This window comes from Caloenas nicobarica, chromosome 1 (assembly GCF_036013445.1).
Source record: "Caloenas nicobarica isolate bCalNic1 chromosome 1, bCalNic1.hap1, whole genome shotgun sequence".
Lineage (NCBI taxonomy): Eukaryota > Metazoa > Chordata > Aves > Columbiformes > Columbidae > Caloenas > Caloenas nicobarica.
In genome coordinates this window covers 83,331,789-83,347,494 of record NC_088245.1, presented here as the reverse complement: position 1 = coordinate 83,347,494, position 15,706 = coordinate 83,331,789, and the positions used below count along the sequence as shown (strand labels likewise).

Genomic DNA, 15,706 nt, shown 5'->3' with positions numbered 1-15,706 from the left:
ATGACCCTGATCGACTTGCGGGGTTGCAGGGTGGGATGTGTGTGGGGGAGGACACAAGAGGAGATGTGACTTCAGGTTCGTTCATGTGCCCCTCTAATCACTTGGCCTGAGTATCTCGTGGGACAGGATGAGTTCTTCTCCACCCCTTGCAGGCTTAGACCTACATCTCGAACCTCCGAGGAGCTGCCCACACGCTTTATTCTACTTTCAGAGACCAGCTGTAAGGAAGTCTGCGTTTCCAAACACTGTGCTGCTGGTACCCGAGGACCGGCTACTGCTCCTGGGGCTGTAGCTCCGGCAGAGCCGCCGCTGAGCAGCTGCCTCCCGCAGGAGCCTAAAGCCCCGTGCGGGGCCGGGTTTGCTCAGGGCAGGGTCTGGCCCCGTCCGTTCTCTGCCCCGCCAGTCGGGCCTCCCCGGGTGCTCGCGGCATTTGTGTTCCCTGATCCGGTCTGGGGAGGCAGGCAGGAAAAATTACATTGGGGTGGGACTGTTGTGCGTGTTGGGGAGTGGTGGTGAAGACTCGTTTTTGCTTGCCGCCTTGCTTTTCCTGCCCCTGGAGAGGAGATGCTGTTGGGAGATGGAGAGAGCCGGGGGCGGGGGGTGGAACCGGCGGGGTAGGGCGGTGCGGGGCGAGCGAGGGCGGTGGCTGCCGGCTCCCAGACCTCGCCTTCCGCTGGGGGCTGGGGCCGCTCCCGCCGGGGAGACGGAACCCCCGCAGCCGGCGAGCGGCTCTGCCACCCCTTCCAGTGCAGCGAGCGGCGCGATCACCCAAACTCCTGGGAGGGGGGACACTCCCCGCCGCCGCCTCTTCTTCTTTCTCCTCCTCCTTCTCCTCCTCCTCCTCCTCCTCCCCGCCGCAAACCCCAAATAAAAGGGGCGGGGGGCGGCAGGATGCGCCGCTCGGCGGGGAGGTCGGCGCCGCCGCCGGCCGCCTGATGCTGCCGCAATTCGCCATTGCCGGGAACGGCTTGGAGCCGAGAGGAGGGAAGAGAGGGGCAGAGGCGGGGGGCCAGGGGGCAGAGGAGCAGCAGCCCCCCCTGCCCGGCCGCCCCTGCGGGCCGCGGCCGCCGTCCCCCCCAATGCCCGGCCGCCGCCGGCGGGGGGCCCCAGGGGCCCGCTCCTGCCTCCTCTGGCTCTTTGTGTTGCTGAAGGTAAGTGCTGAGGGAGGGGTGTGGGTCCCCCATTCCCGTGGGCACCGACCCCCCTCCGCTTCGCCTTTGTGCGCCTTCGCGGCGAGTCGGTGGGACCGCGGCTCCCGGGCAGGGGCAGGTGGCTCTGCCCGCTCCGCCTCTCCCGCGGGCTGGCGGAGGCAGGGGCTCAGCCCCGGCTGTCGCCGCTTTGTGCTCCCTCGAGTAGCCGCGCAGGATCTGCATGTGGGTTTGGTGGGGAGGGGGGAAGGCCTGCCGCCCCGCGGTGCGCGATCCGACGGGCGGGCAGCCCCCTCCGCCGTGCCCCGCGCCCCGGAGCGAGAGGCGCCCCCGCTCCCCTATCCCCGCCGAAAGTGCCATCATCCCGGGGGAGCTGCGCGGTGCTACTTGCCATCCTCTGCCTCCTCCAAAGTTACCCGGTTCCCAGCAGGGGTGCCGAGAGAGGGGCGATGTGGCGTTTTGGGGATGTGTTGCCCCGCGGGGCCCGGCCGGGCCGTGGCGGGGGCGCCGCGCTGTCCTTCAGCACCGCCCGCCCCGGCCGCCGCCCGGCTGCGGCGCTGGCTCCGGGAAACGCACCCCGGCGCGACGTGTTCCCCCGTTAAATGTCTCTTATCTTTCACGCATCCCCCCGCCAAGAGACCCTCTATGAAAATGCAGCTAACAAAGAGGCGGGTGGTGTATCGTGACGGTTTTATCGTGGCAGAATTTAACGTTGCTTCCTGATCAGTGCCGTGCTATGTTCAGGCTCAGCCTATCTTCTTGGCAGATTAATTTTTTAAAGTTCTGCTTAATGTTGCAAGCTTGGTTTCAAATGACATTTTTTATCTTTATGCTTTTACTTCTTTAATGGTTTCTCAAGCATATTTAATATGCCTCATGTAACTTCTAAAAGAAAACGTATGTACCATCTAGGGAAATACCACTGACTATAAAATGTCATTGCCCTGAAGTACAGTGTTCAGCACTACTAAAAACTTTGTTGTATATTTGTCAGTCACAGTTAAGGAGAACTCCGCAACTAAGGACCTGACCTCTCAGAGTCTTATAAATGTAAATGTTCTATGGAAAGCAGTAAGACTCCCTGTGTGAATAAGAGTTTGCAGGATCATGTCCTAGAACAGCAGTGGTGTCACTTCTAAAACTGACATTGCATTGACAGAACTATTTAAAGGGAAGCTTTCACAGCATCTGTTCACATATAGTAGTCAACTGTCAGCTGTCTTATTTTCATGACTGGTGAAACGTACATTTATGCAAGATAACACTAATATATGGACAAAATTTTATTCCTTGGAATTTAATTATTTTTAATTATTATTTTAAGAGAGAAAGACTGTGGACATTATGGCTCAACAGAAAACTGAAGGACTGCAGTTAATTTCTGTTGCAGTTTGTTCTCTAATATAGAACTGCATACAGTTTTAAGTAGCTGTGTAACCCCACAGTCTGAGTCCTGGCTTTTTCAAAAATCAGGTTGTTTTTGAGGAACAGGTTTTGCATGTGTGGTGGGGTTGGTTTGTTTGTTTGTTTTTACTAGCAGTACTATGATAAAAATCACTGTGACAAAGCAAGACAGGAAATAGGTAGTTTAAATTTGTAAAATACTATACTCGTAAAATATATCTCAAGAAATTTGGTAAAGGTTTGAAGGTAGCCAAGGCCTTAGTTTTTCATTTTGTTGGAAAGTAACCATCACTTCTTCGGCCATACCCTCTTGTCAGTTGCTCAAGGAAACCCAAGACTGGGATGACAAAGAAAGCTGATGAGTATTAGCAGAATTTTGTAGTGTAAGAAAAGGCAAAGCTGTAGCTCAATACAGAGGTGCATCAGTCATGCAGTGTGTGATTGGATTACGACTTCAGTTGGATAGCAAGTCTACCGTAATTAGTTATCTTCTACATTATTATTAGACACTACAACAAGTGGAGAACTGAGATTTCAGAGGATGATCAAAGTAAATGTGGTTACAGGAAAGAAGTTGGGGAAGCAAGAGCAGTACTTGTTTCAGATCACTGAAAGGACCATTTTCCTAAACCTTAAATTTACTGAGTTTTCTTTATTTGTCACTGCAAAAAATAAAAAGTGTAGACATTAATTGAAAAAAAAAATCAAACCAAAGTTTTTCCCTAAGTCTGTGCTGTTTAGTTCTGCAGCTTGTTGAAGTAATACTGAAATTATCCGGCCTCAAGTTATTAAATTGACATTTCACCTGGAAGTTAATCTCAGTGAGAAAGCAGGGACATTGAACTGATGAATCTGAAGATGGGCAAAACTGATGTCTGCATACTTGCTGTTTCAGCTTTAGCAGCCCAAAGGTCACTTGCTAAGCTGTATCTGCTTGATGTGGCCTTGATGCCCATCTGGCAATTTGTAGAATCATCATCAGACTGCACAGTGATAAAACACTTCTCTTCTCTTCTCTTCTCTTCTCTCTTCTCTTCTCTTCTCTTCTCTTCTCTTCTCTTCTCTTCTCTTCTCTTCTCTTCTCTTCTCTTCTCTTCTCTTCTCATCTTCTCCTCTTCTCTTCTCTTCTCTTCTCTTCTCTTCTCTTCTCTTCTCTTCTCTTCTCTTCTCTTCTCTTCTCTTCTCTTCTCTTCTCTTCTCTTCTCTTCTCTTCTCTTCTCTTCTCTTCTCTTCTCTTCTCTCCTCTTCTCTTCTCTCCTCTTCTCTTCTCTCCTCTTCTCTCCTCTTCTTCTTCTCTCCTCTCCTCTTCTCTCCTCTTCTTCTTCTCTCCTCTCCTCTCCTCTCCTCTCCTCTCCTCTCCTCTCCTCTCCTCTCCTCTCCTCTCCTCTCCTCTCCTCTCCTCTCCTCTCCTCTCCCCCAGCTGTCATATTTCATAGTGTAAAGCAATAGTGCCAACTTGTTCCAACTCCCAATGTTGTCTGAGGTTGTTGGTACAAACAGTTACAAAAGGAGATCAAAGGGGGATATTGCCCACTGCATGTCATATGCCTGATTTTGTTGCCCGTTGGCTAGTAATATTTAGTTCCTTCTTTAACAGGGTGACGTTAATGCTTTCTGTGCTCCAGGGCAATGCCATAATCTTTCTTGGAAATACAGCAATGTGATCTTGAACCTTTATAATTCTCTTTCTTCAGTGATTTTCTTTTGTGATGGTTAGTTTAGAAACTGGGAGAAGAAAGGCATTGTGTGCAAGCTCAAATATTAATATGGATTTACAGGACTTGGGATAGGAACAGGGTTGCGTCTTGCTTTGGTGAAAAGCCTCCAACTATTCTGCTGTAGGAATCTCTTATTTAATATATTGCCATTTTGCAATGGGCCTGTGTTCACCGATGTTTCAGTCTCTGAATGGCTGGAAAGCATAGTCCTTAGCAGCTTGCTTTGTGATTGTCTCGTTTTGGTGTGGCAAAGGCATGGCTGATCACACCTGAAAGGAAAAACTGTACTTCAGCTAAATATAGTAAAAAGTGGACATATTCCCTGATTCCAGTTACTGATGTTATCTTCCCTGTCTTTTCTAACTGCAATCCAGCAACCTTCCCTTAGTCATGAGCTTCGACCAGCTGAAGTTCTGCCCTGGATTATGTGACTGATATGTCAGATATCACATGCTGTTACTAGATTGCACGTGGGTGATTTTATGTTTCCTTGCTGTATTATTTGTGTGGGACAAGGCAGGGCTTAAGTAGGGGACAAAAGCATCTTAAACATGCCAAACCTGATGCTGGGACATCATTTGCAATCTGTTACACCTCCAAGAGGATCTGATCAACGCTCTCAGTAGGAAAACAATGAGAAAATCGGTTGTCACAGCAGTTCCATGTATGGACTAAATAAGTGGGATGATAATCAGGAAAATTGTCTACAAATAAAAAAATGCCATCTCTTATTTCCATGAGATCGAAGTCTTTGTGTATTAGTCTTACATATGAAATTCAGGCTCTGCATATAAAACAGCAACACCATCTTCTTTTCTCCCAGCGAGGACAGCTTTTTATGTTGGTGGAGTTTGGTGTCTTAGTGAAGCTGAAATTCAGGTTTACATGGATCAAGGCTTCCAAAGAGATCTAGGCACTATAAGACTTTACTCAGCACAACCTTACCCAGCAAAAGATATGTGCTTCTATTGGTGTAATTTTCAATAATATCTGCATCTGAAGTTAATAGTCTGAAGCAAAAACCATAGTGTCAGGACGCTGCCCCTTTCTGTGTGAGAAACCTTTGTAAGAGAGAGGCCGATTCACAGCTCGGAGCCCCAGTAATTCTCCAGTGTTTCCTCCTGGTTGGAAAAGAAATGGACGCCTCATTTGAATTTTGGTACAGAGTCATTTTAGCATCTGTTCTCTCTCTGAAAGATGCTGGATCAAGCTCTTGTTGAGAAAATGAGCTTGTTTTGTTTTGGTTTTTCCTCATGAACACATCCTTCTAGTATCAAAATAAATTAAAAAACCCACCTCCAACAACAACCTATCTTACCAGTTCTTTATTGTTTTCAAAACTAATGTAAGATTTCCTTATGATGGGACAGATTCAGAAGAGCTACTGAAGTACAACAGTCTGAACTTTTCTGCCTACTGCTGGCCTGAGACTATCTAGGTTGTATGGGAGAGAAAAGCATCCTCCCCAAATAAATACACTTTTCTTTTTTAAAAAACTTTGTTAGGAATGACCATCCTTAACCCAAAACTTCTACAAGTCACATTCTCTTTCATGTCATTATTTTCATGTATTATTTCTAGACCAGAGTGAGTTTAGAGGGCAAAGCTAGTGGAGAGGACACTCGAATGCCAGCTCATGTTTACAGAATTGTAACAGGCACTTGCAAAAGCCTCTCTGCCAGTGGAATAAGACTCAGCTATTATTCTTTGGCAAATTCCTGATTTTATTGTGGTGAAATAACAGTGGTCCACCAGGATAAGGTCTTTCATCCTTGAAGGAGTTGTGAGCCCCAGACTCGAATTGCACAAGGTCAGCAAGGCAATTTCTAGGTTTTATCACCTTAGTCAGAAGCTGCATTCAGGGGTGATGCTTTATTCAGGCTAAGACCAGGACTACGCTGCATAAAGGCTTACCTGTGGCAATCCCATGGCAATTCGCTAAAGGGCTAACAGACACTGTGGTAACTGATCTTTAGGAGCCCACTCATCTCTGCATTTCTGATGTCACCACACAGAGCAATCCAGGCAGATCATGAAATGACCTTACAGAGCTTCAGAATAAATGTTAAATTGAACAGAGTCTCATCTAAATCCATCCTGAGACTTATTTTACTAGACAGACTCATCTCTGGAGCAGAGATCTTTTTTCTTTTACTTCGGCATATGGGTCAGGATGATGAATGCTAAAAAAAAAAGGGTGCTTTGGAAACAGGTCTTTTTGTTGAACAACGTAAAAGGCTTATAGTTAACTTTTGTTTTAGGTGTTCCTTAAAATTATTTGCCTCTTCCACTGGAGGAGTATGTATCATCCAGAGCACTCGTATCTTTTAGTAAATGAGTGATTACATTTTCGTTACTCAAGACTGCAAATGTTTTATTCTTGCACCAAAATGTAATTGCTTGTAATGTAAAGAAAAAAATCAAACTTTGATAAACATTAAAAATGTATTAAAAATGAAAATCTTTACACAGAGTTTAGTACATAGTAATGTGCTAAGAAAATGAAGAAAATGGCTTATTAAATATGTTCTGCACACAACAGCTATTATAACTTCTTTTTTTTTTTAATTAAGCTTCCATTAATGTATAGTTGAAAAGAGAAAAATCTTTATGAAAAAAATGTGGTAACACATACTAGCTGCCACATGCACAATGTGTAATAGATGAATAGAGAATGGGAGATACTTGAAACAGAAAGGTTACCTTGCTTTTCACAGAACTGTGTAATCTTGAATGAATACAGCCAGTGAGGTGAGCAAGTCCTAAGGAAGAAGTCTGCTGTCTTTACAGTAAGCCAAACGTGATGCATTTCATTTCTGGAACTCCCTCGTTCTTATTCTAGGAAATTACAGTGGCTTTTAAATGAAGAAATTCCAGAAATACTATGATATGCATCATGTCTGGCTCACCATAAAGACAGCACATTGTACCAGAGCAGAAGTAGTACGTGCTGTGCTCAAATTGCTGTGATTATCTTTGCATTTTCTGTTATATGTGTGTATTTAGAGAAGAAATGCTTTACAGTAAGCATCGGCGATGAGAAAGTCGGTGACACAGCTGATAGTAACAGGGAAGAGAGCTAGCAGGAGATATGTTTTGAAAGGAATTAGTACACTCAGTATGCTGGTCTTGAAGTGGCAGCATGGACATGAGAAGAGAATATGTGGGATAGGCTCTGTGAATGCATAGTAGACATAATGTTGGGGATGGAAAAATTCGAGTGTGACATTCAAGCACAGGGACTGAGCACTTCAGAGGAGCTGAATGGAAGCAACAGAAGTCAACAGCTCTGTGCTATTCTATGTCAGTCAGAGATTTAACATGAGATAGCTGTTTGGCAAATTTGAACCTCTTGGGGGGATAAAAATGCTAAATTCCTTTTTAAGTACTTTGGGAATTTGCTTGTCAATCTAAGAGTTGTGATTTTGAAATGACTGGGTCTCAGCACACTTCAGGTGGTTAAGACATGGGTCTGTAGCTTTGTCGTGTGCTATAAACCTGCAGTTCCCCAGTTTAGTTGTGTCAGCTTTTGCCTAAACAATGCCAAGGCCAAATCCTTGGGATAAGAGAGGCAGCACCCAGTCTCTAAGTTGTCAAGTAGATCAGAAAGTCCTTCATTTTTAAGAGCGTTCAATTATCTCCTTCTGGCCTAGACACATCCCTAGAATCAATCAAGAAGGGGCTGCTCTTCTGGGCTCAGAGGATTCCCCAGAGCAGACCACAGTCTCAGTTGTCTTGTTACCTTGGTGTAATCAGCTGTTTGGCACATGCCTGTTACCTGCACTCCAGCTTATCAGGATCATTTCCTCGTTCATGTGGAAGTCATTTTAACATGGAGAATCTTCACTCCTCGTTGACCTACGAAATGAGAAGGAAGGATCTGGTTCCCATTCCACTTACAAACAGCAGAGAAATCTTAAACTAGAGTAGAAAACAAACAAACAAAACAAAGCAAAAAAAAGCCCAGCACCACATTAAAATGTGGTGAAGAACAGTAGAGAAAATTGGTGGAAAAAAAATTAACAGAAAGAATGCTAATTAGTGTTTTCCCAAAGTACTGGAGGGTGGATTTAAGGAAAATAATGAACTTCTTCTAACAGCAATGAAATTAATTTATTTATTATTTGCTTAGCACTGCTGTGCCTAGCTTTGTTCTGTATGCAAAATATCTGCAGACCCTGCCTGAAGTCTGAAAGATAGACACATCAAAATAAGGATGCTCTAGATATCTGAGAAATGATTATCATATATGCCAGTTGCTGGTATTCTCTAAGCGGCGGTATACCTTCCAAGCAGAAATAAGTCACAATTGCTTCCCCCAGGAGCTGAGCAGGGCTTTTTGTTGTTGTTGTTGCTTGCTTCTTCTGTTTTTATTCAGTATTGATTTCCTCAGGATGTTGCTCATCAGAGCTTCTGGACATTTACATCAGTTTAAAACATCAAAAAATAATTAATAATCAATGTGACTTTAATCCCTTCAAAGAGAACCCATTAACCTACAAAAAATGTTCTTGCTCACAATAGTTTCATGAAAGTAACTGTAAGCAGGGCAAGAGATAAAAGAGAGAAACATCACTCAGATATTTTTTTGTTTAAAGAGAAGCTGTATTCAAAATGGACAACATAGCTAATATTTCATTGCAGTCTGCTTAGTGTAAATTAAGAGGTTTGGGTTTTTTTAATAATTTTGTTTCCCTAACTTGGCTGCCCTTACCTAATTAAGATTATGATGTCACAAAATCAATATCAGAGAGTCCTATACTGTAATCCCTTTTCAGGCAAGTCCATTAAATCAATGCCTCTCCTTATGTGAGTAATGACTGCAGAATTGAGCCCTCTAATTTCACTATATGAAGGAATAAGCAGATGGGATGGGATTTTACATACTTAACTAGCACTTATTAAATACAGCAAGGAAAATTTTGATATTTTCTGAAAGATAAATGAATGCATAGTGAATACTTAAGTGTATTTCGGAATGATCTCTGGTATAAAATTACTTCTCAGTGGGTTACAAAATAACGCGTTAACCCAAAAATTCTTTTTTATTTTTAATTCTTCTTCGGAAACTAACTCAAGACTCCACAAGCTCTGAAGCCCAGTCAGGTTTCCTCAGCATCATTGTGGGAAAGCATGAAAACTACTGACTGGTGACACCATATGATGTCACCAGCATTTAACTGAAATGGAGACACTCCATGAATACGGGTCATAATTTTGTGATCTTACCTATTGTTTATGTGCAACATCAACCTCTGTTAGCTGGAACCAGAACTGCCAGGTTGCCTCTAATTCTTAGGATGCTAGGAGCTATCAGAGAGTCTACTGTGCTTCTGGGAACCAGTCCAAAGTCCAAATGAAGTCAATGGAAGTCTATGTTGCTTTAAACGGGCTTTGGATCAAGCTGTAGTGGGAAGACCTGTGATCTCAGGTGGGTGATGCTGTGAAGTTTGACTTGCAGCACAGAACTAGCCGTGACGTATCGCTGATCTTGGGCTCGCTGCAGTGTCAGTAGCACAAACTGGATGCCACAGGATGTTTCTGATTTTTGGAATCTGAGGGTCTAGTAGCTTAAAGAGACTTTGAATCAGGTAAATCTTGAGCAGTTTTCCTGTTTTGGCAGTAGCTGTATTGGCAAGGGTTGGTGTGTTTTAATCTAGTGCTGAAGCCAGTGTAGCAGAAGCACACTTGAATGCTTCTGCTCTTACAAGAGGAGCTTCTTTGTAGGAAAATTCAGTTATGTGACTAGCACTAGGCAAAAAATAGGGTGGTTTTCTCCAGTCAGAGCCATCAGTCTACTCTTTCTCTTCCTCCGCATATTTCAGAGACTGTTCAAATGAGAGTTCAGATTTATGCACATTTCAACCTATAGCTATTTTTACTGGCATTGCAGCATTGACACAGGTACCTGGCTGGGTGGAAACCAAATTCCGCATCAATACCAGATACACATTCATATATGGATCCGAACAGTACAGCTGGTCCCTGTCTCTTTAATAGGCTAGCTGAGTCAAAAGCGATACCAAAACCCAATGACGATCTGAGGCCTTTGAATTTCAGAACGTAAACTCTTATCCTGCTCTGCCCAGGTGCGATGTGAACACAGCCATTATTTCCTAGACTCTTTCACTTACATGCTTCCAGTTAACTACAGAACTTTCATATCTGATCACACAAATGGAAATACCAGTCCAAAATGCAGTCACATGCTTATCTGAATTGCAAAAAGGAACCAGAATTTGAAAAGTAATTTAAGATAGGTGTCTGGAAAATAATTTTTCTCTAAAGGGCAAATGCATGGCCAAATTAAGAGCTGGCAATGAGTCCAAGTTATGTATTGAGCAGCAGAGCTCCTTCTTAGAGGAACTCAGGGTGGGGTCAAATAATCTGCATTCTTACTATGAAGAAGAGAAAACTGGAGGTGTTCTTAGATGCACACACAAGGCCAGTGTGGATATTAACTGAGCTCTGTTTGTTTGTCTTTGGACATAGTTGATTTAAAACTTGAGAATTAAAGGGGGGTGAATGGTCAACAGAAGTTAACAATAGCAGCAAGTAAAAAAAAAAAAAAAAGATGAGTTTTGGTCCTTTGACTACAGTGCTTTACAATGTATCCATATCTGCTGCATATTTTAAATATTCTTAAATATTCTGACATTAATGATCTGAACTTTGCAGGAACCTTTTGCAAAGTAACATGCCAGAGAGCAGTTGGCTATGGCAGACATCATACTCGATGCTGGGACAAAAGGGGTTTTATGCAGTGATATAACAGCCCAGCTATCAGATACCAATTTTTCCTGGTAGGCATTACTACACCAGGTGATGGATAGTAGCAAGTCAAGATATCAATAAGTGTCCAGGTGGAGGAAAGAAATTCTGTCTGTTATATGGTGCTTGAATATTCAGCTTGGAATAGATCCAGAATGCCTGCCTATGGCCTCACCAGAAGGACTAGCATGACCGAAATGGTTGCAGGTGACATTATTTCATACACAATTAGAATATGTTTGTGAACATTATGAGGTTAGGAGATGTTGAGGTTTGATTGCGGGGTGACAATAAAACCGTGGCAGATATATTGTTAACCCTCTCTCTCCCCCCTCTCCCCTGTTCGCCTCTTCCTCTCCCCCCTTCCCACTAAGAACAGGCAATTGGGAGGGAAAGAAGGACAGAGAGAAGAGAGCTGGAAAAATTAAAAATGGTTTACTAATGCTACCAATAAAAATAGAGAAAATAATACAAAATATACAAAACCAATCTTGAAAGCCCTGGCAACCGCTCCGGCAGATGTGGGGCTGGCACCCGAAGTCCTGGACTGGACTCTGCAGCCAACCGGAGCTGGATTCAGGCTGTCACTAGGCCTCAGTTCACAGGGTCAACTTGCAAGGTCCTCTCCCAATGTCGGCCATAAGGAAAAAGGGACGAGATCCTGGTGATCTCCCACTTTTATATGAAGTATCATGTGAATGGGATGGAATACTTTAGTTGGTCAATTTTCAGTTCACCTCCTGCTTGCACATCTTGCCATATGCATCATTATCAATGACCTTGCATTCCATTGCTGTGTCTACCAAAACATGTATCTAACTTTCAGGAAAACTGCATTTAGTAAGAAGACTTTAGCTGACAGGGAAATTCACTAAAAGAGAAACTTGTTTCTAACAAAACCAGGACGGGACATAAAATGGAAAAGAAACAGAAGCATTTTGGAACATGTCAGAGGACAGGCTTCATCTGTTCCAGTTATGTACACAGTTATTTCTGCATCCATTTTCTTTCTGTAGCTAATCTTTAATGAAGATATGGCCTGTTTGGGGATTGGCTTTTAGTAATGGTATCTTGTAATGGTTCTATAGGATCAGCTGTTCACTGTCAATATCTACTGTGGGGTATTTTTATTTTTATCAGAAAGATTTTACTACTTTTATTTTTTTCCAGAGGTAGGGATTTGTTGTCCTTATGTGTGTTGGTTCTATGATTAAAGTATGTGAGACATAGTGGATATCTGAATTAACATTAGTTTTAACTGAAAGAATCAATCTTGCCATTGAAATGCTTAGAGTAATATGATATGTTTTTCTGAGCTGGTAGTTTACCATCTCTGCATTTGTCTGCTGTCCTGTAAGGTGTATGGGTCTCATATGATGCTTAGAAAGAAAGGTTCAAGTTTTCCTCATGCTTATTCACAGTGCAATAACTTTTTGAGTTGAGGTTCAACAACACAGCACAACTGCGTCTGCAGCAAGCTATCCTCTCTAGAGCAAGAAAAGCCAAAGGGCAGCCACATTGGACTGCCTGTACATGCAGTGGTAAGGCTGCAAGTTGAAAGCTAAGAGTGATTCTCTTCAAAAATAGTGAGGCAAAAGTCACAAACGCCTTATAAGCTGGATGTGGTCTGGTTGGATATCACTAGACAGCTTTATGTTTTGCTGCCCGCTTTTTGGACTATTGTAGGTGTCTTCTCATTTATCTTTCTAGCTGGCCTTAGGCTGACAGTAATGCTGATATTCCTTCCTTCACTGCATAGCTGGGAGGGTGTGCAGGACACGCTGCCCAATTGGGATATGTGGGGAAAGGGAGGAGAAAGAGACTGCAATGGGCCAGTTGAGAAAGCAGGCAATTCAGAATTGTCCCCTGGTTGTCAACAAAATGGCAAATGCCGTAGTATAGATTGGGGACTCTGCACAGCTCTGAGGATATAGGGATATGTGTAACTGTTTAAGAGTCATAAAGTAATTTAGGCTTGAAGGGATGCTTGGAGAACATCAGGTCTGAGCCTCAGATCAAAGCAGGACCAAGTAAGTTGGGGGCTCAGGGCCATGTCTGGATGAGTTTTGAGTATCTATGAGAATGGAGATTACACTGCCTATCTGGACAACCTCTTAGGCTCCTGCAGGAAAGAAATGACAGTCAATTAAACCTTTTTAATAATCATGAATTGGGACTCAAAAGAGCATGAAACTGTCTTATTACCCTGACTGGTTTTTTTTCTTAAATTAATTAAAAAAATAATTTTAGGCTATTTTTCTTTGTAGAATTTAAAACTCTGTGTTACAGTCACAAGCTTTTTGCTGAAGTCTGCTGGTTTTCTTTGATTCACCAGCTCCTTGGAGCTTGAGCTTTAAATATAACATCAAGGGTAAAATTCTTTGAGCTGCCATTGTTACAACGTGTCTTAATTATCGCTTAATCTTTCTGCAAAGTCAGGCAGGTATCTGCCATCACTGCACATTCGTTTCCCAGGTTCACATTTCTCAAGAAGGCTTTTTGATTGAGATTTTTTTTCCTCCTTTTTCCTCTTCTGACTTCTGGGCGGAGAAGCACGTCTTCATATATTTTACAAGCTTAGGTCTTAGGCATGCAGGAAACCATTAAATCTTCACCACGGGGGTACTTGTGAGCAATGTGAATTAAAATCTGTTGGGGCAGGGCTGGCCTCTGTCCTTGGCTGGCTTAGTGCTGGAGCAGAGGAATCAGTTGTCACTGCATTGAGTTAGAGAAACTTGTAAAAATCAAGGTGGAAAAATACATATCTCAAGGGAATATGTGGAATCCTTTCTGGAAATTTCCCTTACGCTTTTTGTATTGATAATTGAACCACTGCTCCTAAAATCAATAGAAGATTACAGTGACTTGATACACTTAATGAGCTCCATAGGAACAGTTACTTTGGGCTGTGATTACAGTTTCTGCTGCCTGACTCTGCATGGTAGTAGCATTTTATTACTGGTGATTTATAATGTCAGAGGGGAGGATAAGCTCAGTGACTCGTTAGTTTTTTTCACAGATTTTTGCCTTGAAATTATGTTACCTCATACTTTCAGATGTTACTATGTTGTGGTTTAACCCCACAGGCAGCTAAACACCACACACAGCTGTTTGCTCACCCCCACCCCATCAGTGGGATAGGAGGGAGAACTGGAAAAAAACAGGTAAACCTCATGGGTTAAGATAAAGACAGTTTAATAGGTCAGAAAGGAAAATAATAACAATAATAGAATATCTGAAACGAGTGATGCACAGTGCACTTGCTCATCACCTGGTGACTGATGCTCAGCCTGCCCCTGAGCAGTGGTTCCTCCAGCCAGCATCCCCAAAAATACAAGATATTTCAAAAAGATGGAACCAATTTGAAATCACTATATTTTGAAGTTGGGCCCATCTTTTTGAAACACCCTGTATCCACTGACATTATGTGGCATGGAATCCCTTTGGCCAGTTTGGGTCAGCTGTCCTGGCCATGCCCCCTCTCAGCTTCTTGTGCACCTGGCACAGCACGAGAAGGTGAAAAGTCCTTGACTACAACTAAAACATCAGTGTATTATCAACATTATTGTCATTTGAAATCCAAAACACAGCACTATACCAGCTACTATGAAAAAAATTAACTCTATCCCAGCTGAAACCAGGACATACTATGATGCCAGATTTAGTTTATTTTGGGAGGAAAGAAACAGTACTCTGCAGAATGTGCTTACCACTTGTGAAGTGAAAGGTGTCGGCAGAGAGTGTGAAGATATCCTGGAAAACAGAGCTTACACAGAACAAGCCGAGTTTATAGAAGAAGGAAAAACCTCTGCATCTCTATATAATTAACATAAAAGAAATGGATAGAAGGGATTTCAAGATGCCATGCATGGCCTAGTGCAGATCAGTTGTGCTCAGACTATGGGTTCTGAAAGTTCAGTTCTCTAATCCCAACTCTCTTCAAAGCTAGATTTTGCTACACGGAACTCCCTGGCCACCACTGAATAGAGAGGGTGTTGTGAAGGAGGAGACCTTGAGTTCCACTTCACACGCTGCTGTGCCCAGCAGAGTTGCAGGGCACTGTGGGAAAGGGGCTGCAGGCTGAAATGGCTCTGCCACAGATCCCCTTGCCTGCAATGCAATTTAAATGCATGATTTCTGTTGATATTAATAATTTGGAAGGCTTATAGTTTATTAAAACAGGTATTATCTATCAGTTGCATTTCATGTGGCAGGGGTTTCACAGTTTTCCACTGTACATTCTTTCTTTGTGTCTTTTACAAGTTTAAGGAAAAAAGCCTAATTGTTTCAGATAATGTGTAGGATTGATCCTTTACCTTTTTGTTCAGGAACACTACCCCCTGTTCCTACAGTTCTTTGTGATGGGTGGCTGGTAATTGCTGGATGCCCACTGTGAATTTTTGCAAAGATAATGAAAAGGTTTTTTTGCATTAGGAGATGAGCCCCAGCCTGAATGAGGGGAAGCAGATGGACTGCAGAGATGTGTCTGCATCCTGCACCCAGGAATGCACATGCTATGCTAAGAGGGCTAATACAGGGGAAGGCGAGTGTCCCCCTCTGCCCTCTGATAAATCCATCTCTGTACTGTCAGAAATGGCTGTGTAATAGGAGCTCTGGGATTTTTGTCTACTGAAATGGTCTAGTATCATTTATCTTTTTTCTTCT

The 15,706-nt window shown here is 43.2% G+C and overlaps 1 protein-coding gene across 1 annotated transcript in view; it reads left to right on the top strand.

Moving 5' to 3' along the window:
* The first annotated feature begins 935 nt into the window (after window positions 1–935).
* The window catches only part of PTPRO (protein tyrosine phosphatase receptor type O), a 155,922-nt gene continuing 141,151 nt past the window's right edge, over window positions 936–15,706 (top strand). Inside the window, exon 1 of the mRNA XM_065654728.1 lies at window positions 936–1,151. Within this exon, the coding sequence (XP_065510800.1) occupies window positions 936–1,151 (216 nt within the window). The remainder of the gene's footprint in view (window positions 1,152–15,706) is intronic.